The 27,032-nt window shown below is 43.4% G+C and overlaps 1 protein-coding gene across 9 annotated transcripts in view; it reads right to left on the reverse strand.

The window, feature by feature from the left end:
- Positions 1–5,921: 5,921 nt before the first annotated feature.
- Positions 5,922–27,032, reverse strand: part of DICER1 (dicer 1, ribonuclease III) — a 75,422-nt gene continuing 54,311 nt past the window's right edge. For 8 of the 9 annotated variants that reach the window (XM_061395231.1, XM_061395232.1, XM_061395228.1 and 5 more), the window contains 10 exons: positions 26,012–26,194; positions 25,642–25,747; positions 24,962–25,137; positions 23,218–24,001; positions 20,314–20,469; positions 16,404–17,292; positions 14,458–14,726; positions 10,987–11,149; positions 10,805–10,880; positions 5,922–10,479 (listed from right to left, as the gene is read on the reverse strand). In XM_061395231.1, coding sequence (XP_061251215.1) covers positions 10,314–10,479; positions 10,805–10,880; positions 10,987–11,149; positions 14,458–14,726; positions 16,404–17,292; positions 20,314–20,469; positions 23,218–24,001; positions 24,962–25,137; positions 25,642–25,747; positions 26,012–26,194 — 2,968 coding nt within the window. In that variant the 3' untranslated portion in view covers positions 5,922–10,313. Of the gene's footprint in view, positions 10,480–10,804; positions 10,881–10,986; positions 11,150–14,457; positions 14,727–16,403; positions 17,293–20,313; positions 20,470–23,217; positions 24,002–24,961; positions 25,138–25,641; positions 25,748–26,011; positions 26,195–27,032 lie in introns of those variants that run through there. The other variant, XR_009732170.1, reaches the window with a different exon arrangement.

A 27,032-nucleotide genomic window follows, 5' to 3' on the forward strand; every position in this document is an offset into this window, starting at 1 on the left:
AGAGCACGGAGCTGAGATGAGCACTGAGGCTCTCCGGTGGCCAGTGTACCTAGGATGCAGTCCTTTCATTCCAGAGGCTCACAGATGGTGAGAGGTCGGGGGCGATGGGGTGAGCTGTGCTGTGAGAAGGGTAGGGGTCTGTGGTGGACACCCAGGCTAGGGAGGGGGGTGCTGGGTATGGGAAGTTATGTCCCAGGGGGCTGGGGGCTAGCTCTGTCTACAAGGAAGGGCAGCAGTGAATGAGGAAAGAGGTGGAGGAGGGCCAGGATTGGTCTTAGGCAGAGTCAGCAGCACACAAAGGTCCGTCTAGTCAAAGCTATGGTTTTTACAGTAATGTATGGATGTGAGGGTTGGACCATAATAAGGCTAAGCACTGAAGAACTGATGCTTATAAACTGGTGTTGGAGAAGACTCCAGAGTCCCTTGGACAGCAAGGAGATCAAGACAGTCCATTCTAAAGGAAATCAGTCCTGAATATTCACTGGAAGGACTGATGCTGAAGCTCCAATAATTGGTCACCTGATATGAACTGACTCATTAGAAAAGACCCTGATGCTGGGAAAGATTGAAGGCAGAGGAAGGGGACGACAGAGGATGAGATGGTTGGATGGCATCACCGATTCGATGGACATGAATTTGAGCCAACTCCGGGAGATGGTGAAGGATAGGAAAGCCTGGCGTGCTGCAGTCCATGGGGTCGCAAAGAGTCAGCCATGACTCAGCAACTGGACAACAGCAGAGCACACAGAATGGCCTCCCTGCGGATGGGACTATCGGGAAGTCAAGGTCTGTTGTGCTGGGACAGCCAAGGCGCAGACCTCGGGAGGAGGAGAACGTCCTGGAGTGTGTCCTGCTCTGGAACTGTCAGTAAACAAGCTCTGGACCAGAAAACACATCTAATGGGACTTTACTTTGTGACTGCCGACAGCAAGTCACGAGTACCCAGGACCATGGGACTCACCTATGACTGGGAGCCAAAGAGACCCAGCGATCAGAACTCTTAGGGTCCCTTCTGGAGCAGCAACCGCAGGGGCTGCTGGTCACCTTCATGTGACAGACCACAGGTGGGGCACCATCAGAGTGCCCTGGCACTCTGGGCACCATCAGAGATGTGGTTCACCAAAGCTCACAGGTCCTTGGCAGGGCAAGTCTTCATGTGTGTTGCTCAGCATGCTGGCATCTAAGATTTACTGTGAAGGTTATCTGTGTGTGGTCTGATAAGTATGGGAAACACAGACCTCTCTAGGAGAGGCCAAAGGCACTTCAGCTTAATAAAGGACCTGAGAAGTCCTGCAAAGAACACTGTGTTTAACCCATACATCCCCAAACTTAATTATGGAACCTTTTTTTTTTGCCATATCATCCCTGGAATCTACTTTAAGTCTTGAACTCAAGGGTCGAGTCAGGCACTGAGTGGAAAGCAGGGATGGTTGAAAGGCAATGCTCAGAATAGCAACACCCAACATTAGTAAGCAACTCACCAAAAATTATTCTCCAAAATTGTTAGAAAAAAATTTCAATTCCCTGGTGGCTCAGTCAGTAAAGAATCTGCCTTCAGTGCGGGAGACCTGGGTTTGATCCCTGGGTTGGGAAGATCCCCTGGAGGTGGGCGTGGCAACCCACTCCAGTATTCTTCCCTGGAGAATCCCCATGGACAGAGGAGCCTGGTGGGCTACAGTCCATGGGGTCGGAAAGAGTCGGACGTGACAGCGACTAAGCGCACATGGCTGAAGTACTGCTTCATCATCTGAAAGCTTCCTAGCGAGCTCTGAGGTTATGCACGCACCACCCACCACACCCAGTCCCCCAAACACGGACAGCTGGGAGGAGGTCCCCAAGCTCAGGAAAGATCCTGTTCACTCTGCAGGGCACAAATCCCATCATGGGCCATGCTTCTGTTGTGAGGCTGTGTGTGTGTGTGTGTGTGTGTGTGTGTGCGCACGCACAGAGAACACACACTCTGGACTGAAGTCCAGCTTCAGTCACATTTTGGTTCTGTTGTAAGGACACCTTACGGTGTAACGGGAGAGCCTTTACTGAAGGAAAAGTGCTTTCTTTTCAAAATACAGTGAATGCAAAAGCAGGAGGGGAAAAAAGCAAGACATTAAAATAAACGCCTGCTACTTGTTGGACCAGGAAGAGTGTTACTTAAAACTAAAAACCAATGGCTTCTCCTACCAAGACTACTGACTTTGTGCACAGACCCAAAATGGGCGCTGGGCATGTCCCTAGTCTTTCAGACTAAAGTGAGCTGGGTAATAGGGTAATGGTAGGTTTTAGCCCTGACTCTCTAACAAAGACCATGAATCTTCTTCTCAGGAGCTACTAGGGTTACATACAAAACGAAGACACAAATCCTGCAGTGGGCGCCCGTGTTGGTCATGAGTCACCAACCACGGTTGTGGGTTTCTCCTCAAATGGGAAAACCCTATGACATCCACATACATTCACGCACTTCCATCTTTATCTTAAAGGAGCCACGTAAGTTAGAGAATTACTGAATGGTAAACACTCTTTTTTAAGTAAACAGGTGTTCAAGGTCTTACTGAGACCTCAGGCAAGCAATTTCCCTTCTCTGTGCCTCGTTTTTCCCATCTGTAAAATGAGGGTTACAGTAACAGTGAGCATCTGCTGCGGGCTTTAGGATGTGCGGGACACTGTGCCCAGCATTTTACATGAACTCTCACTGAATCCCAATGTCCCTTCCTCATGGAAAAGGCTAGGACGTGAGGCTCAGAGTGGTTTAATAACTTGCCCGAAGTCACACAGTGCTGGAAACCAGACATTCTGACTCGTGTTCTCCACGTGAATGTCTATGCCCTACTTCTCTCTAAAAGCAGCCGTTTCCGTATTCATGGTGAGGAATAAACAGCATAAAATGTGTGCAACATTTAGTATGGATCAGGCACCTAGTACATGTTCAATAAATCTTAGCTAGTATAGGTCTGACAGCCCTAATCTAAAATCCTGGAGGCCAATGTACCTTGCAATTTAGAATTTTTCAGGAGAATTTTCAAGGGAGCAAAAAGGCAATGCACAGAATGCAAAGATGTATTTGTAAATTATAAACTTGATAGAGGTTTAATATCTAAAATACATAAAGAACTCCTTAAAACTCAACAACAAAAAACAACCCAATTCAAAAATGGGCAAAGGGCTTAAAGAGGCAAGCCTCCAAAGACACACACAGGGTAAAAAGCACAGAGCTACAGTAAGAAGCAGCTCTCAGTCACCGGGTAACTACAACCAAAAACAGAAATAAAAGCCAGAGTTGGTGAGGATGTGAAGAAATTGGAATCCTTGCGTGCTGGTGGTGAGCATCTAACATGGTGCAGTGCTGTGGAAACAGGATGGCAACTTCTCAGAAAAGCACACAGAATTATCGTGAGCTAGCATTTCCACTCCTGGATACACACGCTAAGGCACTGAAAGGTGTTCAAAGAGGTACATGTACACCAGTGTTCATGGCAGCAATGATCACGATAACCAAAAAGCGGAAGCAACCCAAACGCCCAGCGGCAGACAAACGGGTCAACAAAATCTGCTCTATTCTGCTGTTGTTCAGTCGTGAAGTGTGTCCAACTCTTTGCGACCTGAACTGCAGGCCACCAGGCTCCTCTGTCCGTGGGATTTCCCAGGCAAGAACACTGGGGTAGGTGGCCATTTGCTTCTCCAAGGGGTCTTTCTAGGCCAGGGATCGAACCCACATCTCCTGCACTGGCAGGCGGATTCTTTACTCCTGAGCCACCTTGGAAGCCGTGCTCTACAAACATACAAAGAAATGGTACTCAGGCCTAAAAACAAGGAAATGCGACACACGTTACAACATAGCTGGCCCTTGATAAACAAGCCAGATGCCGCAGGACAAATATTGCCTGGTTCCGCCTATATGTAAGTACCTACAACAGTCGGACTCAGAGACAGCAAGTATTGATGTAATAGAACGGGTGGATACCAAGACTGGGGTAAGGAAGGGGTGGGAGTTAGTGTTTAACAGGGATAGGCTTCAGATTTGGGATGAAGAAAAGTTCTGGAACCAGGTTCTGATGGTTGCAGAACAATGTGAATGTGAATGTACTCAGTGTCAGTATATTCTAAACTTCATGGCTCTATGGTGAGTTTTATGTGTAATTTGCCACAGAAAGAAAAAAAGAAAACCAACAAGATCTACAAGCTGTTCCCACATGGCCTTACACACAGGTCAGGAGCGCTCCTGGCTGCCTGTCTGCCGTGAAGGCACCCCTTGCTCCTGGTGTCTCTGCAGGGGTCACAACTCAGTCCACACCCCAGGGGGCTATGACCAGCATCTGCCTTTCCACCCAACACCTATATTATACGCTCATGGATCCACAAAAAGGAAAAGTTCACTTCTATCTGGATCCTTTCCACGCACACCACAACCTGTACGCTGACCTGCCTGGCCTGCCCGTGTCCCCTCTTGCAGCCACGGGAGGGGCCGGCCAGGGGGAGGGAGAGGGCTGTGGTGTCAGGCGTGGTCTGTAACACAGAGTGGATTCGGGGGAGTAAGACCGACGTGGGCAAGCACACAACACTGAGCAAAAGTCCTCAGGAGGAAAACATACTGGAAGACAGCACGGAGATTCCTTAAAAAACTAGGAATAAAACTACCATATGACCCACCAAGCCTACTACTAGGCAAAAACCCTGAGAAAACCAAAACTGAAAAAGACACAGGTACCCCAATGTTCACTGCAGCGCTATTTACAATAGCTAGGACATGGAAGCGACCTAGATGTCTATGGACAGACGAATGGATAAAGAAGCTGTGGTACATACATACCACGGAATATTACTCAGCCATAAAAAGGAACACATTTGACTCAGTTCTAATAAGGTGGATGAACCGAGAGCCTATTACACAGAACAACAAGTATCACATAGTAATGCATATTATTTGGAATCTAGAAAGATGGAACTGATGAACTGATTTGCAGGGCAGCAGTGGAGATGCAGACACAGAGAACAGACTTATGGACACAGGGGCGGGGGGAGGAAGGAGAGGGTGGGATGGATGGAGAGAATACCATGGGGCCACATACACTGCCATCTGTAAAACACGTCAATGGGAATTTGCTGTACGCCTCGGGGAACTCAAATGGGGGCTCTGTGACACCCTAAGGGGGTGGGATGGGGTGGGAGGTAGGTTCAAGAGGGAGGGGACACATACATACACCTACGGCTGATTCATGTGGATGTATGGCAGAAGCCAACACAGTATTATAAAGCCATCATCCTTCAATTAAAAATAAATAAAATTTTCAAAAAACACGTACTTTTTCTTCTTCAGTTTAGAGAAGTCAGAGGGAGAGAAAAGGAAGAGATTAATTTAAACCCTTATAAAAGAAAATGGAATTTTTTTTTTTCTCATTTTAAGAAACTTCTACTTGTCATCTTGTTCCTCCAGCCAAGTCATTCCTTTTAGTGCTTGGTCTACTGAGTTACGAAAAAGTTAGGTCAAAGCCTGAAATAACAGAATTCTTTCTTAACCGATAATATACTGAAAGCGCCTCCTAAAAATCTAGAAGCTTGAACCTTTTGTCCACTTGACTTCAGAATAACTAAATTTACTTAAGGAATGTGTCAAACGTGTCATAAATAATCCAGGACCTGGAACCCATCAGTCAATGTGGCAGAATTTCAGAAAATCACACTGGCATTATTTAAGTCTGAAAAGAACAAGGCAAGTGTTAGCTGATAACGCTACCAGCAGATGATGTAGAACTCTACCAGCCTATAAAGTAGAACTTGGTAAACAACATTTTATCCTTTTAAAGGACACATTTTCAGGTGACCATGGAATCAAAACACTTTAAAAATAATTTCTGCTACAACTATCTAGGTGCTATCATCCACTCCAAATGAATCAAAACAAGAAAATAAAAAGTCAAAAGGACACAAAGTGAACAGACCATAACTTTATTGGAGATTTACTTGGCTACAATTATTACAAAAGAAAGAAACAAAAACAAAAAACGACTAAAGGTAATCGTGACCCTTAAGGTGCAGACTGCGAACTTCTGCAGCATGATTCCTGTATGAACGAATCACATCATGTTCCTTAAAAACAGCTGCAGCATGTGATGCTAAGTATTTTATTGTCAAATTATACATGTTAGTCTTACTTGATTTTAGTCATTTTTCTTTCGTTCTATTTACAGCAGAAAAGCCAGAAATTTCACTTTCTGTTCACCTTTGCATTTTTGCTACGTAACCTGCTGCTGCAGTGAATTCTGAGTGCATCTAGAAAATTTAAATGGTGGGTGATGTCCAAATAAAAATGGACTAGAGGGGGAAAAAAAACAAAAACACAATGATTAAAATATATTTACAAGTTAGTTTCAAAACATCATTTTCACCTCTAGTGGAAAATACAATAGTCTCAATGCAAATTCCCTAGGTATTGCTACTGGCAAATTCCAACAACTTTTAAAATCATTTCAATATTCTTGGTCTTAAACATATCTTAAAAACTTCTCATGTACAATATAAAATAAAGAAATTTATCTGGAAATAATTAAGTTCCTGAAAAGCAATCAGTGGTTGAAAAAATATACCTATTTAAATGTAATTAAAATAACCATATAGGTAATAAACAAGACATGAGTTTCAGTTCCGTAGCGAACACAAACTGGTTCAGGGCGCTAACAGAACTTCAGATGCTGTTTCAAATGAAGATATCAAGGTCTCAGTTTGGTGGCTTAAATGTTGTGTAAAAGGATTAGATACCCTAACAGAACAAGATAGAAAGTTTTAAATCAACGGGGCCTGAAGACTGAACTGAGGTGGGTCTGCATCTCGATCAGTCTCTGCACTCTGCAGTCACCGGCCAATGTCAGGTGATGACTCCAAGAGCCGACTGCTGTGTGAATAATTGTACTTATGAACTGAACCGACAGAACCAGAGTAGCCTCCAGTCTCTTGCTATTTAGGCAGGGTAGTTTGAATCTTTCTGAGGGCAAGCTATTATTAAGAGAGGAAAAATACTAGCATTTTAAAAGATAATTTACAGGAGTGTTAGAGGTTGTTCTAAATTTAATCATTTCACATAACGTAAAAGAGAAAAGAAAAAGTTAACAAACATCTTTAAAACATAATTAAGAGTTCAGTTAACAAATCTTTGTCATACTTTCACAAACAGTAAAAATGCCACAGACAAAAATGACCTATTTAAGTTGTGCAAGTATATGACACATTGCAGGCATTATAATTATCTTTTTTTCAAATTCGGTTTATCAAAACAGCAGCGAGGCCAAACCACATTTTTTCCTCTCGGTTAAGCATATTTTCCTTGAAATGAGGTAAAGCATGGTACCAAGTGCAATGCTTATCTGTGCTACATGAACAGAACAGAGGGGGAAAAAGCTTTTACAAAACGCAGCATAGTCAGGACTGCTGAAAGTATTATTTAAAAAAAAAAAATCAAAAAACATTTACAATGAAGGTTCATGCCAACTAACCTCCACACAATCATCGTAAGGAATTTCTGCAGTTGCTTCTCAAAACGTGCCCGCCCAGTCCTTCCCGCGTGTGCTGGCCGTACAACCACACCGCCCACCAGGGGGGCTTCCAGATCACACCGGGTCTCACGTGGCAATCACAGGAACAAAAGGATGACAGACAAGGTGGTCGAGTGGGTGACAGAGAGCAATTTTTTTTTTGTCCCTTAATTAAATGGATGCAAAACATTTCAGTAAGCTAAACTGGGGGGAAGTTTACAGCATTAAAAAATCAGCAGCACAAAAGCATTCATAACCATTTCGTATATCTACATCAGAGTTTTGACTTTTCAACTTGGGAACCAGGGGATCAGAGATTGCTTCAAAGTGTGAGTCACAAACTAAAATCTGCTACTGTCCTCCAACCAAAAGGAGAAAAAAAAAAAAAAAGCAATAGCTAAAGTCTGCTGTTGATAAAACATTTTGAATGATAGCAGGAAATTTGAACCCCTGAGACTGTGTGACCTAATCTTATCCAAGTCTGAACTTTTTAGTATTAACAAAAAATACTCTTCTTAAGGTTACAAAATATATTGAGGCATTTTTCTCCCAACGGGGATTGTAACTGTGAAACAATCTGATTTTGGTGCCAGGAGGCCAGAGGACGCCTCGACACTGGGATTAGTGCATTAGACACAACGCAAGGCCCTAAGCTCCTGGCAGCAGGTAGTTTATAATTATCAAGAGATTTGTGATACAGCTTTATCACGAATCACCCTCACAAGGAAAATTCATATCCAGCCTGACACATTTACAGTTATGTAATTCAAGAAGCGCCTGGTTTTACATTGTCAGGAGATCTTACATGGAGGTGTCTTTAAAAAAAAAAATCAAATAGAAATCAAAGGTTTCAAATCAGAATTAAATTTTTAAAAAACATGTCCATCCAAATAAATTTGCTCTAAAGCTCGTTTAGTAACTGAGATCTCAGTGGAAGTTTAAGGTTGGAGACGACAAATCATGTGGGAGAAGCTGAATGCTCCCTTCACTCGGGTCTCCTTAGAAAGCGGAGCGGACAGGTTTCTGGGTACACGTGTGCAGAGGTGTTTCTCTGGGGGTGGGTGGCGCAGATAAAGCGAGAAGTACAGTATTCGACTGCAATTCAAAATATCAATGCAGCATTATATGAGGCGTCACGTTCAGAATGATGTGCTGGAAATTACGAGACACCTCTGCTCAGCTTTCTTGAATTTCAAGCATAATTAAGGGGCAATTGCAGCAAAACTCTACTGGTACGTTGGTGGGAGTGCAAGACTGACCCACAGCTTTTAAAAAGGTAAATTAAGAGGTATTATAGTTACAGTGCAAAAAAAAAAAATTAAAATTTCAAGCATAATACATAAACGTAGCACCAAATGGGGAGGGGAAACATGCATGCAAAAGAAAAGAACTGAGGTATTTAAGTGAAGAGTGCCTACAAGTCTAATTAAAGAAACTTAGGCAAACGCCTAAAAGTGTCTTTTTTCTTCCTTTTCCAAAGATGGAAACAATGAGCTAGTTTACCTAAATTTTTAATGGCCTAAATCACAGACATATCAAAATTACGGCAGTTTATCGCAAACGTTAAACTTTCATGGCATTAACAGCACAGCTTTGGTAGGTGAAGTCTGCATGCAACACTGTGAAAAGCACAGTAAGAAATGTATGTGAGAAGACTCAGGGTAAGGTGCTCTGTTCTGCTTCTTTAAGTAAGTAATCAATCCATTGTAAGATCTGCAGCATATTTTAGGTGTGATATGTATAAAGTTTATTTTGTTAGAGCAACAGCCTACAGGGCAAGGTTTATTTGCCACAGACAATTTCCATCCGTGGAACTACCTAGCTGGAGGTTTCTAGTAAAAGTGGGGTATTTAGCCAAAGATGATTCTTATGATGTATCTTTTAAAAAATCCATAGGTTACATATTCTGGTTTTGAAAATGTCTTCAGTACACCTGACAGAAATTCTCATATAATCCTGTCATTAGTTAGGTTACAGCTATACTAGTGAGTCGTTAAGTATCACGCTGTCTCGAGGTCTAATGCATAATAGACAGAATGAAGGGAATGTGAACAGTTTGTTCCAGAAAGATCAGAAGTGAAAGAATATCCACAAGGATTTTACTTTTAAGGCAAGAACCTCTTTTATGCAAGATAGCATGGCATGAGAAAACTTGAATGTGATCTGCCAACACGCCGGCCCATGCTGATCAACAGTCTGTCCCTTACTAGTAAGTGCAACAGTGACCGGGAAGCATCGTCTTATGCGACACAACGTGGAAAGGAGAGACAGCACCAGCACACTCCTCTCTCAAACCGCATTTCTCTGCTCGGCTTATCGACGCCGCAGGGCGGGCTCTGCCACGCACGCTGATGGCTGCCCAGAGCTCTCAACAGAACCCGTTGTGGGGGGGGTGCTGTTTCAGGTTTAAGCTCCTTGGACTCCTAACTCTAAGCAAAACCGACCGAAATTAAACTAAAATGAAACAAGACAAAAACTGTCAAGAATCACTTTGAACACTTGCGAAAATGTCATCAGTAAAGCACTCTCGTGATTTAAACAAAGCAGAAATGAGGAAAGAAGACAAGAAAGATTGTGTTTGCGCAAAAAACTAAAACTACGGTTAGTTCCAAAATTTTTATACATAGGTTAAATGTTTTATTCTGTAATCTATCTTGTTATCAAACAAACTTTACGTTCTGCCTTCAACTCATTCCACTCACTATCAGTTTTAAATCATCCTTTTCAACTTAAATATTTTCCACCTTAATTCTGCTTTCCTTTTTTTTTTTTTTTTTTTAATTTAAAAAGGGGTTTTCAGCTATTGGGAACCTGAGGTTGATTAGCTTTGAGGCTTCGCAGGGCTCTTCTTGCTGCTGCAGACTTGGCAATCCTGTAACTTCGGCCAACGCCTTTGAACTTCCCCTTCCCGACCACTTCCACGGTGACTCTGACCTTGCCATCGTAGGTTCTCTCAGCTGGGCTGCAAAAGAACCAAGCAGCTCGAATGAGAAGTCAGACGTATTTATTGTCATTGTCAATCAGCACCCAGTACGTACTCTCAGGCTGACACCGCACAGAGGAAACGTGCCTTCTGACAGCTGCCCACTGCCAACAGACGGTGCTGCCACGTTCTTCTCACGTCCCAGGAGCAAAAAGAGCCAGCCAATCAGGCTGCAAATTGCAACCGCAGGACAGCACATCCCAGGGTGAGCATTTCTTCAAAACCCGGAGTTTATGGCATCTCTGAGGACTTTCCCCCTTGTTTTTCAGTGAGTTAACGCTCTTCCATGCACACTTTTGCTTACCTGAATTTGGCAGTTTCTGGTTCCATTTCAAGCAATTCTCGCACAGGGGAACGGGGCACATTTGCAGAAAATTTTTCTGTAATCAAAACGAAAGAATAATGTGCTTAATACGCTTGTTTTTTTTTTTTTTTAAGTTGCTTTTAATTGTGATCCTACTTCTTTCGAAGGGGAGCCAACCGTACCGATCAGCGGCCGCATCATGGGATAGTACACCTGCCAGACCGTCTCCAGCGACATCCCGCTGTCCATGTAAATGGCGCCCGCGAGTGACTCGAAAATATCCCCCATGGCCTTTGGAACTTCAATATCCTCTTCCTTCTCTTCATCCTCCTCGGATCTCCTAAGCTTTTATAGTGAGAAGAGAAACTCGTAAGCGGAAAGGCCTCTTTGAAAGGCAGTCTACAGAGATGTTTTCTTTTCTCGGATGTGACTGCTACTATCTCTTTAACAAGGGTAACAACATCAAGCGTTTATGACAGGCCAACGACACTGTAATAGGCTCTCCGTAAAAGCTGCTGTCGTGTCCGACTCGGAGACCCCACGGCCTGCAGCACGCCAGGCTCCTCTGTCCCCCATTAGCTCCCAGAGTTTCCTCCAATTCATATCCATTGTGTCCGTGACGCTATCTAACCATTCATCCTCTGCCACCCCTTCTCCTTTTGCCTTCAGTTTTTCCCAGCATCAGGGTTTTTCCCAATGAGTCCAGACATTACCTTATCTTAAAAAGTTTTTCACTTAAGAAAAAAAAAGCTCTTCTCTATTTAGTATTCTGTATTCAACAAGGGAAAAAAGATTACTTTCAAATAAAACCAAAGACAACACTAACACAAACTGTAACAGTCAATAAATTTATGAAAAAAAATTTCAAATTCATGCACAGTCACAGAACGGAATGCTGAAATAGCTCTACCTGCCGGCAGCTCAGCCAGGAGCCAGCAGAATCCTCATCCATGCAGTGTGAGCAAGGGCGCACACTGCTGCGGGGAGGGTAAAGTGCCACTTTTTGACAGGGAAATTCTACTCGGAAGGTATTTTCCTCCCAGCTCTCCTTTTATTAAACTGCTTAATAAATCATTCTGACAGAGAACCTGACACATAGTAGGTATTCAAATTAATAGAATAAAAATTTACATCTGTAGCAAATGCCTTTTAAAAGTTCCTAATTCTTTGACGTGGCAATTCCGTCTCCAGGAGTTTGTCCTAAGAGGGCAGCTGGATATTTAAGTATATTTATCACATACATGTTTATTAAAACCCTAACTAAAAATATGTTAACCATTCAGCAACGAAGGAGCTGTTTGGACACATTATACTTCAGCCATATATTCACTAGCATGTAGCCTACTAAAAGTCATAATCCCAATTAATAATGATTGGAGAAAGTCACCCACAGTATATTAAGTAAAAAACAGGGTATGCGTGATAGAATTTCATTTCGTATGTTATCTAAGTTTATGTTTATATACATTAGCAACGAAACATCACAAAATGATAATTTTGGTTATGTTATAAAATACAAATTACTTGTGAAAGAGAAATAAAAAGAAGAGGGGAGAGCCATTTCTAAATGGATTGCTTAGCCACACAAAATTCTATACAGTGGATTTATAATGCCGACTACTGGAAAAACAAGACAACTTATTGTAGTGGATGGGAATTTTAAAACTTGCCAAGTTTATAAGCATCTACTTGTGGCTCAGATGGAAAAGCATCTGCCTGCAACGCGGGAGACCCAGGTTCAATCCCTGGGTTGGGAAGATCCCCTGGAGAAGGAAATGGCAACCCACTCCAGTACTTTTGCCTGGAAAATCCCATGGACGAAGGAGCCTGGTAGGCTACAGTCCACGGGGTCGCAAAGAGTCGAACATGACTGAGCAACCTCACTTTCTTTTTTTCACCAAGTTTAATTCTCTTCTTTTACAAATGAGGAAACTGAGGCCCAGAAAGGTGAAGAGACTTTCTTAAGATCAAACAGTAAGTTAGAGAAGCCAGACCATGACATTCCCCATCACTTTTTCGTAACTTCCATACATATGTTTATACAAACAAAGGGCAGGAAAAGAATGAACAAAAACTAGCAAAAGCCAGTATGTCCAACTGTCATCGAAAGCTTTTTTTTTTTACCAAGGACCTTAGTTCTCCAAGGAGGGAATTGAACCTGTGCCCCCTTCATTGGAAGCTCAGAGTCTTAACCACTGAATCACCAGAGAAGTCAAAAGATAACTTTAGTTTTAGCTAATTCCTCAACTTCTAAGCTTACATATTTCTACAGGAGGAGACTAGAGGCAATACTGAATGTATCTGAAGTGGCTGTGACTCCTGGTCTCACTGCTGGCTGTACTCCACCTCAGGCCCCTAATCTCGGAAGAGTGTACCAGGAGGAAGAGGGCAGGAAGGGTACCAGCTATGCCCCTCCTTCAGCACACCCGCCACCCAGTTCACCACCTGACCCTCTGCCCTGTGGCTCCACCTCCAAACCCAGGCTCCCCACTTCTCTCACAGGACGCCAAGGAAGTGCACTCCTCCTTAACAAAGTCTGTGTAACTAACAACAGGGAGGCACATAGTCAAGAAAGAGTAATTACAGTGGCTACCAGAGTTATGAATGGATTCCCTGAGTTCTCGCAAGAAATCTATGGAAAGAACAAAGGAGTCAGAATGAGAAGAAGAAATGAGAGTACTCTCCTGGGTACCCAGGTATGTGGATGGATGTTAGTGGAGAATCAGAGGCTGGAAAGATCTCAGCAAAATCTTTTCTTACAAAACTTCAAAACAGGTCACACACACACACACACACACACACACACACACAAGAATTAGCTCCATCACCAAAAGGACCTTTGGCTGAACCTACAACAGACGTCTCTCAAATTCCAATCCTTAGAATTTTAGAAGTTTGCTTTTTAAATGAGATTTCCCCATTTCAAGTGAAGCAGGATGTACATTCGTGATGCTTACCTGAGATAGAGCAAATATTTCTGATCTATTTTAAACAGACAGAAAGGACAGAATCCACCATGCCTAGCTCTCACTAAGGTTAAAGCTTTTGGGGGGACCGGGGGGGGGAAGGGTGGGCTGCACCTCTCTGGTGTGCCTGAATACCGGAAGCCCACATTGGGGGGCAGGGGGTGCGGTGCACCTCTCTCGCGTGCCTGAATACCGGAAGCCCACATTGGGGGCAGGGGGCGCGGTGCACCTCTCTGGCATGCCTGAATACAGGAAGCCCACATTGGGGGGCAGGGGGTGCGATGCACCTCTCTGGCATGCCTGAATACAGGAAGCCCACACTGGGGGGCAGGGGGTACGGTGCACCTCTCTGGCATGCCTGAATACAGGAAGCCCACATTGGGGGGCAGGGGGCACGGTGCACCTCTCTGGAATGCCTGAATACCAGAAGCCCACGTCAAGGACTGGGGATGAAGCTGCTGGAAGCCCCTGGCTCCTTCTCCTCACCAGAATGACCACAGTACCTGTGGCCAAGTTTAAAAGGGCTGCCTGAAGACTATGACCCACGTAGGTTTCCTGGAGAACGCAGAGCGTGCTGAGGACCATGACCCTGGCCTTCAGCCAGCTCTTTGGATGGCTGTGTTGAGAAGCCTAGTTGGAAGGCTTATTTTAAACACTGAACTCAACATATCTTAAAACAGCACTAACCTCAGAATCCATTCCTTGCATTTCGTTCTTCTCGAGCTGAAACTGCACGAAATCGTCGATGACGTGGAAGAGCTCGGGAGAAACGGCCTTAAAGTACTTGTGGTAGTCATACTTCACAGCCAACGACGCGAAGATGGTATTGTTGACCAGAGCAGAGCGCAGGTCAGTCAGGACCCCTGGGGAGTGCTGCCGTGGGTCTTCATAAAGGTGCTTAGTTATGAGGTAGTCCAAAATTGCATCTCCCAGGAATTCTAAGCGCTGGTAACAATCTGAAGGAAGATTCAAAGGGAAGCCATGAACGCCAGCAAAACCACCGACATGATTCCAAATAATAACTCAGTTAAAGGATGGATTCCCCCAAGACCCACTGAAAAGACCTTTATTGAGGAGGGGGTTCCGTTTACACATATATTCTTAAATGACCGAATTAGTGAATGACATCCTACTGAAGCTTCTGGAAATTAAATTTTAATGGCAAATTAAGCACATTTCTGATACATAAATTGGGGTCATAAAACCCTTAAGTTGCCAAAAGACTAACACTCTTTAAGAAAAAGGCATTTCCCAAGTGACATCATTTCACTGAGCCTTTTCCTTTGGCTCTCTGCTGGGGCATCATTCTAAAGCCTCCATCACGATCGGCATCTCGCAATGTCAGACCTGCACAGGTCCCCTCCCCACGCTCTGCTACCACCACTGGGCACTGTCCACTCACACTCTGGAAAGTGTGGCAGTGGTACATGCCTCACCACTCCTGGGTTACATTTGTTACATAAGATAACACTTGGTACAAGAAGACCTTCTGCTCAAACTGAATAAAAAATGGTGACTTTGACACAAATCAAGGAGAATAGCGGGGGCAAGCAGAGACCTTAGGCAAAAATTATCAATGTCAAAATGTGAGACCTTATCGACACTAACCAACACTTCTATTTTCTCACACTGATTTAAAAGGAACCGTTTAACTGTAGAAACCCAGGTGGGAACAGATTAAGGGTGAGTGGCCCCCTCATCCCCAGTGAGCTCAGAAGCAAGGGCTGAGACAGAATAGAACCCAGGGCTCCTTCCAGTAGAGTGCGGTACAAAACCAGGCCTCATTTCTTCTCCACAAAGAAAAACAGGTTTCAGTTTCACCAGTGTTTCTAGTCTAGAGCAGATAATTTTTCACTTTTGGTTTTACATTCTTCTGATCATCTTAACCTACATTGTTTTTCTTATACAAACGTTATACTCAGCTTTGGTTTTCTGAATTCAAGCGCTTATGACTCTGACATAGAGAAAAAAAACAAAACACAACTACAGACTCTCGCTGTTTCACAACCTGAAGCTGGTTTTGGTTTTAGGCGCCTATTCTCTCTTCTAATCGAATGGACTGGGAGTCGATTAAATAAAGGAGAGAAAGAAACATGGAGCTTACTGCAAAGCAGGTGACAGGAAAAACAGAGCAAGGGCGATGAAACCTTCCTGTGATAAGAGTTTCTTTTAATCGATTCCTCTTTAGACTTTAAAAGACCTTAAGAGAGGGGCCTTTTTGTTCAGGAAGAACAATAAAAAGACATGGAGACACATCCAGGATATAGGAATAAATTATCTAAGAACCTGAAGCAGCAGTGGCTGGACACCATAAAGGCACTGCGGTGGGATAAAATGGCAAAACACATCACAATACTAAGGCTCAAACCTAATTATGCTGCGTAGGAAATGACACGAGTTGCTAGGACAGCTCTGCTCCCAACTATCAAAGTTTAGGAACAGTGTAGTGCCCAGAAAGATGAGGGGAAAAAAAGGACCGCTTTCATTTGCCTGCGCTTCCTCCCCCCACCGTGCATATTAAGCTCTAAGTCTGTACATACACAGATTATTCTCTTTACATTATTTTACGGGTCGATCCAATTAACACCAGGTCTCATTTTCAGAGCAGCAACCTGTGGTCTGGGGTTCCTTACCCGTGATCGTATTGTAGTGGTAGGAGGCGTGTGTAAAAGCCTGTAGAAGGTAAGCCTTATTCTTGAATCTGTAGTTGATTTTCTTTTCGAAATTTTCAAAACCCGAGATCAGGTGACGCAGTGTCCTGTCTGCGTCGGGGTGATCAAACATACACCTCGGGGGGATCTTCAAACACCCATACTCCAAGTCTTTCAACACAGAGGCTCGGTAGCCGGCTCCAGAGGCGGCCGCACGGCTCCCTGAAAGGTTCTTTTGTTGGCTGGTGAAATTCTCCCTGGTCGGGCACATGGCCTTTTCCCGATCAGTCCTTTTAATTACTGGGAGCACCTTCAGCCCCAGCGAACAGAGGAAAAGCTGAGCAGCCCTCTCGCCACAGCTGGTTAAATAGCAGCCCAGCAGGGCTTCCACACAGTCGGCTATGCTTTTGTCGGCAATGCACTGCTCGGTGTGCAGGTCGTAAGAGATGGACTGCTTCCCTGTGTCCACACCACAGTTTTCTTCTGATGGATTCCAGAACCCCACCACAAAGTCATCCTCTTCAACGGCTTTGCTCGGATCCAGATAGCACATCGCATCCCAGGAGCTGTAGTCGAAATCCTCAAAATCGGATGAGAATGGCAGACTACCAAGGGAGGACTTTTTGGGCATTTTCCACTCGTATGCAGAATCGGTGGCAGAAAAAGGAGAAAGAGAGATTTTCTTGACGAAAGCCCCTGACCCCATCAGCATATTATCTATGAACTTGATGTGCTCCTGATCGTATTCCAGGAAGTCGTCCTCGTCGTCCGCATCCTCCTTGTGAGCCCTCCACATCAGGTCCTCCTCCTCCTCTTCCTCCTCCTCGAAGTCATCGTCCAGTTTGCCATTAGCCAACATGCAGTCTTTTGTCTGGAAAAGGGGGAATGGGGAAGGAGGGGAGACATAGCTGCTGTTTTTAAAAGGGTTTGAGACTCAATAAAAGCAAGGGTTATGGATAATTTCAAATGACAACCACAAATACTAAAAGGCAACTTTCAAATCACGGCCATTTGTTTTCAATTAACATAAAATAAGTTATTTAATCATATAAACAAAGTAAAACATGTTCTTTGAATGTTCGTTTTCTAAGTTATAAAATGACCTTTATCTAGTATGAAGCTTTAAGTTAAGGATTTTATACGTGGATATAAAGTTTAAAATTAAGGCTCACAAGGCAAAACTTCAGCTAAGAATTATAACTCTGGCAAGATACACAATGAAAGCTCTCATATGCTGATCACAGAGCTCTTCAATTTTGCTGACAGTTTTAAAAAAATTTTTTTAAGATTTTCAAATTAACAAAATTAAATTCCAGGTGTAGAAAAAGCATAACTTCTGCAATTCAGTAAGAGTATAACATATAAACAGATAAAATTATTTTCTTTATAACATTAACATGCACAGTGGGGCTTCACGGTGAACGTCTGTCCCTACTGCCACTTCAAATCCAAGCACGTTGCTACAGTGTGAAACCAAACTGCCTTGCTTGGAAACTAAAAGTGATCACCATGAAGCTATGAATTTGAGAAATTATGCTTTTCCCTTCAGGGTAACAGATTATAGCATAACTGACAAAAATAGAAGACAATTTAGACTAACATGAAACACAACAATCCCATTTCTGTCAGAAGGTCTTTGCTAATTCCAGTTTCTCTGGCCAAAGCTTATTTGTGAGTGACAATCTTAATAATGGGCAAGGATTCAGTAACCATGGAACTTTTCTGCAATGCTAGAAAGACACCAAATTTCTGTTGTGCAGTGAAAAAAAAAAAAATAAACAAGACTTTACTTGGGGAGAAAGGCAGGAGGGTGTGCTTCAATTCTGATAGTGACAACTTTGCAGAGTATTATGACAAAAAGGTTTTTAAGCTTTCTGTGGGTTTTTTTTCAAGAGAGATACAAACAGTGCATTTGTCTGAAAAGAAATAAGTGCAATGAACCAAGCCATGTATCACAACTATCTCTCTTTATATTTTTTGATTAAAAAGTTTACGATTTCTTTTCAAGAATAAGGAAGAACACCAAAAGAAAAAAGAAAAAAAAAAGCTATAATGGTGGATACCTCTAGGGACTATTACCTAATAAAAACCTTATACTTTCCCAGAGTAACATGAGATGTTTTTGACTATCTGGTCCATAAGGGCGGGGGGGTGGGGTGGGGTGGGGGGGGGGTGGAAAAAAAGGCCAAATTTTGATTTTAAAAAAAGACAATATTTTCATTAAAAAAAATCTTTATGTATCTTTAGTAAGATGCTACCATAACCAAAAATTGGCAAAGTGCAAAAAAGGCTGGGGTTTTATCAACAAATAAGCTGTGTGATCTTGTGCAAAGTTCTTTAGTGCCTCTGGGTTTCAGTTTTTCTATCTGCAAAATAGTGGGATTCTACCTTACTAAATGGTTTCCAGGAGCACTTCCAGCTCCTTAAGAACAAACAAAAACAAAAAAACACTAGCAAGAAACTCTTTGCTCTCACAGTTCAAGTTCACTTTCCACCTAAGCTATTCCCACCTCTGGCATCTGTACACAAAGCTTTCATGTAAACCTACTTGCTGAGCAGTGAAGCAGGCAGAATAGGAGTGGACTAAGCATAAGTTTCCCAATATCATCTAACAGTCTATTTCGAGATGCAGAAATTATTAAATAAAAACATAAGCAGTATTTTAATGCAATCTAAAAATCAAAGTACCAGGCCATTTGAAATGCTAAAGAAAATAAATAAGAACTTTATGTTGTATCTTTAAAAAAAAATTTTTTTTTAATTAAAAGGACATGCTAATATCCCCTTTATGCTAAAAAAGAAAAAGTTTTTAAAGCACCAATGATACTATGAAACTATTTATAAGGCAGGGTAAGTGTTTCTGGAACTTTTGTCATAGACATGCAAGATTTTCTCTGAAGTTCTCAAAATCATACACACTTTCCTCTAAGCTTCTATTCCTAATTAAAGAACATATATAATTTTTCTAACCCAACTTGCATTAAAATACTCAATGCTCTGCCAGGTAGTCAAATACTGCACAAGTATAAAAACATTCTCAGTGAACAGGTTAAAAAATCAAAACAGGGTCACCGAGCATGCTACCTGGAAATACTTAAAAACAGATTGTCTAGGGCATACACGTCAGAAAGAAGATGAGAGGAAAAAAAAATACATGTAGAAAACAAAACTTGTGAAAGAAACGGTATTCTCATTGCTGATCTGAAGTAGAGATGAAGTAACAATTAACCAGTTCATCATTAATGCAAAATAAATGTCTGAAAAATGACACGGCTGGCAAGATGGCCTCCCAGCCAACCGCCCTGGACGGCGGGCTTCCACAGCTCCGGGCTCCCAGGCCCTGCGAGCTGCCCTCTGGTGGCCTTCCAGACGAGAGAAAACACAGCAGCAGCAGCTAACGTTTGCAGGCTGCTTTTAAGTTGTTGGCAAGATTTAAACTATTTCCAGGAAACTACAACCTTTACGTATTTTTATTTAAGGTCGCAAGAGGAGAAATAGTCCTGAGGAGGCCCTGAGGTGCAAAAGCAAGATTTTACTGAAATCATTTCACAGACAAATTGGAGATTATAGGCTACTGATTTCACTGAACAGAGCTAAGGATCTATGATAAATCGCAATATGTCATATTCAAGTTAAATGTCACAGAGTTAAGCCCTTTTTTTTTTTTTTTAATCACAACACCAGATACTCTTTTGCCTTTGGCAAGGGAAGATAATAGAAACTGTTCTCTATCACAGTTACAACACTGTTCTAAATTCAATGAAAAGAAATCAATTTACTATATAGAATTTCTACTCGATTATAAACACACTGGGAAAGAAACAAAAAATTAATAAAACAAGATTCTGCCCCCTCACCAGAAAATAAATCCACTCAGTTACAAAAAACTTACCATTTCATCTTTTTCCCATTTCTCTGTGTTACTTTTGTCTTGATTTACTACGTAACCAGGAGGAAGCCAATTCACAGGGGGGTCAAATATGGACACCACCATGCGGCTGGGCAGCCCCTTCTTTTTTCCAAGCCGATACAGATTACAGTTGCTGACCTGCAGCAGAAAAAAATTTATGCAACACTTATCCATAAATGATCGCTGTGGAAACTCATATAAGACATTCATGTAATTTTTAGCTAAAGATTCTTCATATTCCATAACTGGTCATCAGTTACACAGACTGAACAGCTTTTCTACCTATTCATGATAGGAAATATTAAATTCTCATGTAATCTGAAGATATAAAATTCAAACTGCTGATTGGAGCTATCAAAATAGGAAATAATCGAAATCCACCAAGTCCAAAATGTCCCAATATTCTCAATGAAATAAAAGGCGAGGTACCATAAACTCTAGCTATAAAATAAAACCAGCACTCAAGTAATTTTTTAAGTTCCTTGAACCTAAACTATAAATATGATTTCAACTACAATGCTTTTCCAAATATCATTCTTTTGTTTTGGATGGCATTTCAAGGTATTTCAACTATTTTAAAACAAAGCAAAGGCAATAAAGACAAACTCCATGTTTACTGACATCAGTAAACCAGCTTTACTGTCTTCCCTCTGGTCCATTTTTTCTAAAGCCTTCATCTCCTCCATAATCTACTCAAATCGCTGTGTCTCTGCCTAGCTTTTACTTGAACACCAAGGTCTAGAACTGTCGATCTCATTTTCCGAAAATAGGGCTCCTTTTTATTAAGCACTTCATGAGTCCCTTTCCCCCACGTAACTCAATACCCCTGAATAAGCACCCATGCTGGAGAGGCACTGGTTGGGATGTGAGACAGAGAAGTGGTCCCTGAAGCCTGCAGGATTGGGGGGAAGCCCCCCACGAGGCTCACTCTGGGCCGAAGGGCTTTCCCACGCCGCCCGCATGGCGTTAAGTAGACTCTGGTTTCCCTCTCCACTCCGTGGGACCACGGCATCGCAGATGCCAACGAGAGGATAAAGCGCGACAGGCACTTGGATGGAAATTACAAAGTCAGTGGAAATGGTTCTTCGGAAGGAGGAGGGAGAAAGAGCTCAGAGAGGGCCCACGGGAGGTACAGGGTGGGGCGGGCCTCATTCACATGGAGACATGAGGCGAGCAGCAGAGTAGCAGCAGCAGGTGTGTGCAGACCCGGGAAAGACAGCCGGGGAGGCCGCCTGGCCATGGCAGGGCTGGGGCGGGCACGCCGAAAGGGCCTTCAGCACCCTGCTGCACAAGTGACGATGATCTCTGCACCAAGTAAGGAGTCAGAGCTTTCTGAGCAGCGGGATGGAAGAACTTTCAAAACGGAAAATAATCTCTTTCCTACCTAAGAGGATGAAGTTACTTTCTACTCACTCTCAACCTCTGCAACCACCCTGGGGAAATCTCGTTTGCTTTCAATTAGCACTCTTAAAAAGACGATTCCCCCAGACCGCATCTAAGTCCTGCATTCTTAATTACCTGAACATTCCCCCGCCAAGTCTGTCAAGTAGAAAGCCCTAAACTTCACTTTGACTCCGACACTCCTGCCTCCCCCAGCACTGGCCCCTCAGAGCCCGGCTGCCCTGGGGGTTACTCCTGCAGCAAGCACCCTCTTTACTTAAGGAGGCTGCAGGGAAGAGTGTGGAAGGCTTGGACTCCAGCCTCAGCCACGCTCCTGACCATCCCAGACCAGCCAGGTGAACTGCACGAGCCGACAAAACTCTCTAGGCAAGAGTTTCCTCATCTGCAGGATGGGGCCGTGTTATCATCGACCTCTCAGGGGTTCGCTGAGAAGACCGGATGGAGAACGTCTGTGGCCCGCTCAGTGCACTGCCAAGTGTCACGGACAACAGCAGGGGAGGGCGGTGTCATGGTCAAGAGCAAGGTCTCTAAAGCCGGACTGTCTAGGCCATGCCACGTATTTCCACACTTTTGACTGCTGCCACGGTTTATTCACCGAGTGCTGACACGCTCTGCCATCTGTTCCCTGTTTACACACTATAAATGCACATCCTTCCATTAACGCCTTCCCTGATCACAAGTGATAGCCCTTCCTTCCAAGTGCTCAGCAGCTTTGTGTGTTATATGCCAAGCAGGTACCTGGCGCCTTGTGATCCCTCTCTCATCATCATTTAAATATTTATCCTCATTACTTTTCTTCTCTGAATCTTAATTCCACACTACATTTAGTGTCACTCCTGTGCGGGGTTTCCCTGGTGGCTAAGCTGGTAAAGAATCTGCCTACAATGCAGGAGACCCAGGTTCGATTCCTGGGTCGGGAAGATCCCCTGGAGAAGGCAATGGCAACCCGCTCCAGTACTCTTGCCTGGAGAATCCCATGGGCAGAGGAGCCTGGTGGGCTACAGTCCGTGGGGTGGCACAGAGCCGGGCATGACTGGGGACCAGCACTCTCCCTTTCCCGTGCACGTGCTCCGGAGGCCCCCGCTGCCCCGTCGGGTGTGGCGGCCCCTGCAGCAGGACCTGTGAGTCCTCTGGACCACGGATGCTGGAAGCCACCCTGAGTAATTCCTCTAACTGCACAAGGGTTTGGAGAAGGCAGTGGCACCCCACTCCAGTACTCTTGCCTGGAAAATCCCATTAACGGAGGAGCCTGGTAGGCTGCAGTCCATGGGGTTGCTAAGAGTTGGACACGACTGAGCGACTTCACTTTCACTTTTCACTTTCATGGATTGGAGAAGGAAATGGCAACCCACTCCAGTGTTCTTGCCTGGAGAATCCCAGGGACGGGGGAGCCTGGTGGGCTGCCGTCTATGGGGTCGCACAGAGTCGGACATGCCCAAAGCGACCTAGCAGCAGCAGCGCAAGGGTTAAAGGACAGTTCCTTACCTTTTTGCTTCTCATGTAGGAAAGGCGGCCCTCATGCGCATCAGGGTAAGTGCAGAAGAGATACGTGGTGATCGCATGCTTGAGGAAGGAGTCGCCAAGCATCTCGAGCCGCTCCAGGTTAAATCCATCACTAGCGTTCGAAAGGGTCAAAGCCTGAAGAATGAGCCCAGGGTTGGGGCCAAGTGTCCTCGAGGAGTACCCAGGAGAAGGGCTCTGCTCAGAAGCCGTCCTGTCCGGGGGCGCCTCCCCAGTCTCTGCAGTACCAGGCACGGCAGCCGTCACGGGACTTCCATCTGAGGTAGATGTGTTAGCATTTCCATCAAGGTATTTATTACTCAGTAGAGTACATTCATCGCTGGGCTTGGGCTGGTTCTCGTAATTGTATAAATTCTGAATGGGATATGAGGTAGTTGGTTGTACAGGTATTTCCTGCTTGTAGTAATTCAGATGGTTTCCTTGGCAAAAGTCTCTGTTAGCTAAATCGTAACTGCCATTGGCAAGACTTTTATTGTAAGAAAGACCATTAATTGCTGTCAGATCTGTTGAAACTTCAATTTGGAGCTTACCAGGTGACTCGCTGAACAACGTTCTGCAGTTCACAGACATTTGGTCATGATTTTCTAGAGGGGAGGTTCTATTAGCACCTTGATGTGCAGCATTTTCAGGGACGACAATTGTGCTGTGCTTACAGTAATTCTCATTTTCAGCTGAAGAGGAGTTAGCAATTGAGATGAAAGATTTGCTGTCGATAGATTTTTTCCACCCGAAGTCTAAGTTAGGGTATCTGCAAAGACATTTTTTATAACTTTTCATCAGACCCTTCAAAGAGGCTAGTGCAATCTGAGTAAAAGTTAAATAAAGATCAGTATAAATATATTCCTACCTTAGAAGAGAAATAAAGTTTCAAGGCAGACATCAGCACTACTGGGAATTCTTCACAACATAAACCACACAGTGGGACACGGCTCCCAACCCCGCAGCTCTGGGGGGGCGGAGCTCATGAAGCCTCGGGTCAGCCTAGCAGACCCAGGGCCACAGACTGCACGCACTGGGACTCCAGGCCAGCGGGGTGACTAGCTGGGGAATTTCGAGTAATTGACTCAATGTCTCTGTACCTTAGCCACCATCCCTGGAAGAGGAACCAATAATTCCTACCTCACAGGACTATCCTAAAGATGAAATCATCTAACATAAGCTATAGCGCTTAAACCAGTGTTTGACACGGTAGTAAGTGATCGGTACTATTTAACAAGTTCCTCAGTTCCTGAAGCAACTTGCTCTTGCCAACTGGATAAGCAAAATAAATCTGAGTCATTAAACCAGTAATTTCCTTAGAATGCAGAGACTTGACTAGTGAGAACAGAACAACTGAAGACGCACACGGAGGCAACTGCTCTTTAACACATATTTGATTTATAAAAGAGGAAGAGCCTTAAAATGTCAGCCCTGAGACAAACAACTCTTTCCATTTTTACTTGAACTGCCACCACTGAAAAGGGAACCATTGGTTTTGACCTTAGGCTCTCCTCTCCCTTTGAGCATCAGCAAACGATGACTCAATATACCGATGTTCACTCAGGAGTCAAATGATGCAACTATTTCAGGTATTAAATAGATACCACATTTTCTTTCCAATCTTTTAAAAAATTATTCTACATAAAATTAAAATGTGAACCAAAGTCAGTGCTTTTTGCAAACGGGATTTCATGAGCCATGTTCTTTCTGACCCACAGCACAGGCATACCTAAAATCCACAGGAAGTGACCTGACTCCCACACCAGCGTCGCTGGCCGTCTGGGCTCTGAGCTCCTCTGCAGTCAGAAGGCAGTGAAGGCGGTAAAGTATGCTCGGGAGACAAACGGCTTTTCTCCACAGTGATGCTGGAATTGGATGTATAGCACAGAGTTCTGGAACCAGTATCTGTGAGTGAGCAAAACATGTGGATGAGTGTAAATTGTGGAGAGGTAAATATAAAGCAAGCACACAAGAGAATAAAAATAAAACTTAAAAATCAATTTCACTGATGAATAAAGACAAAAATCAGAAACACTAGCAAAATCTTATTTTTAGAAATGTTTTAAAAACTAACCCTTTAAGGAAAACAGGATTTATCCTAGAATTTCATGACAGAATGGCTACCAGCGGACCAAGCATAAAGACCAAACCTCTCATGCTTACCAAAAAGACATTCATCGTGTTTGACAGAAACAACAAAATTCTGTAAAGCAACTACTGTTCAATAAAAAAAATTAATTAAAAAAAAGACATTCAAATGAAGTCAATATGCCACATTAATTAAAGCAAAACAAAACCTAAGTGTTGGGCAACTTCCCAAAACTCCTAAGTCGCTCAGTTCACTTGGTGACATAAAACTCAAGCGCCTTCCAAAACACCAAGTCATGCCAGTGACAGTGGACGTGCTACCTGCTTATTCTGCAGGCTCTCCCACTTGGCTTTCCTCTTCTCAGCACTGCTCAGAGGGAGAGCTTTCCCCTTCTGATTCAAATGACGAGGTGTCAAAAGATTGAGTCTAGAAAAAATTCAAAATAATCTTATCAAAGACAAAAACAAGTGCACTCTGACAGCGGCTCTACGACTTCAGGGCAGCTCCCTGGAAGAGCTCATTCAGACTGCAGACCCCTGGACCAGGCTCTGGGCAACTGTGTGCCAAGGACCTCCTGAGTTCAGGTCTACATACAGGTGGGCCGCGGGGACCACAAGCCCCCCCACCTGCCTGCTGACCTGGGGAAGCTGGCACAGCTACAGCCCAAGTGCCGTCTCTGGAGTGCCTTACCGTGAAGACGTGTGGTCCACGTCCAGCAGCGGCTGGTTGAGATTGGTCAGGTCAAGGTTATACTTTGTTTTATAATACTCCGCAAACGTTTCATACTCAGGGGAAGGAAATTTACTCAGGGGGGTAAGATCAGTGTACACGTCAGCGACATAAAATCGATGAGGCTGATCAAAATTGCGGTATCTAAACAAGAAAAACAGTTCCAGTGACTTTATGGTTTAAATCAACTATTCTCAAAACACAAACTGTTTTGAATACAGAAATGCAAATTATGATTTTAAAGTAAGAGTTCAAAAGGTTAAAAATATATAACAACAATGACACTTCAACTCTAATACATTTCAAGTGAATTTAAGCCAAGAGAAACTATATTTACATCAAGTGAAAACCTGACTCTCCATTCTCTCCTATTCTAAATATCTCATCCTTATTCTAAATATCTATACTTTGATACCACATGAAAGCCAAATGGCTCCTTTTGTCATTGTTCAGTTGCTAAGTCGTGTCTGATTCTTCACGACCCCATGAGGTACAGCACCTGTTCATCACTACCTCCCAGAATTTGCTCAGAATCATGTCCACTGACTGGGTGATGCTATCTAACCATCTCATATTCTGCCATTCCCTTCTCCTGTCGCCTTCAGTCTTTCCCAGCATCAGGCACTTTTCCAAAGAGTGTGCTCTTCACATCAAATGGCCAAAATATTGGAGCTTAAATGGCTCCTTTAAATATCTCTAATTTCATCAATATAAACAGTATAGAAAACTTTCAATATCCAAGCAACCAAGTAAATAGTTTATATATTACTAACGCTAAACACAAAAGATTCTTGCCCCACAAAACGTATGTTACTGCACCATTTCTGATATTGACAGGCTGCTGTTAACAAACATTTAAAACGTGGCACTGAGGTACAAAGTGAGAACAGAAAAAACAAAACAGAACAAAATCCTAAGACAACTGCAGCCAGTATTTTAATTCTTTAAAAAATGTGATATTTAATCTTAATGCTCCAAAACT

The sequence above is a fragment of the Bos javanicus genome, chromosome 21 (assembly GCF_032452875.1).
Source record: "Bos javanicus breed banteng chromosome 21, ARS-OSU_banteng_1.0, whole genome shotgun sequence".
In the NCBI taxonomy this organism is placed as follows: Eukaryota; Metazoa; Chordata; class Mammalia; order Artiodactyla; family Bovidae; genus Bos; species Bos javanicus.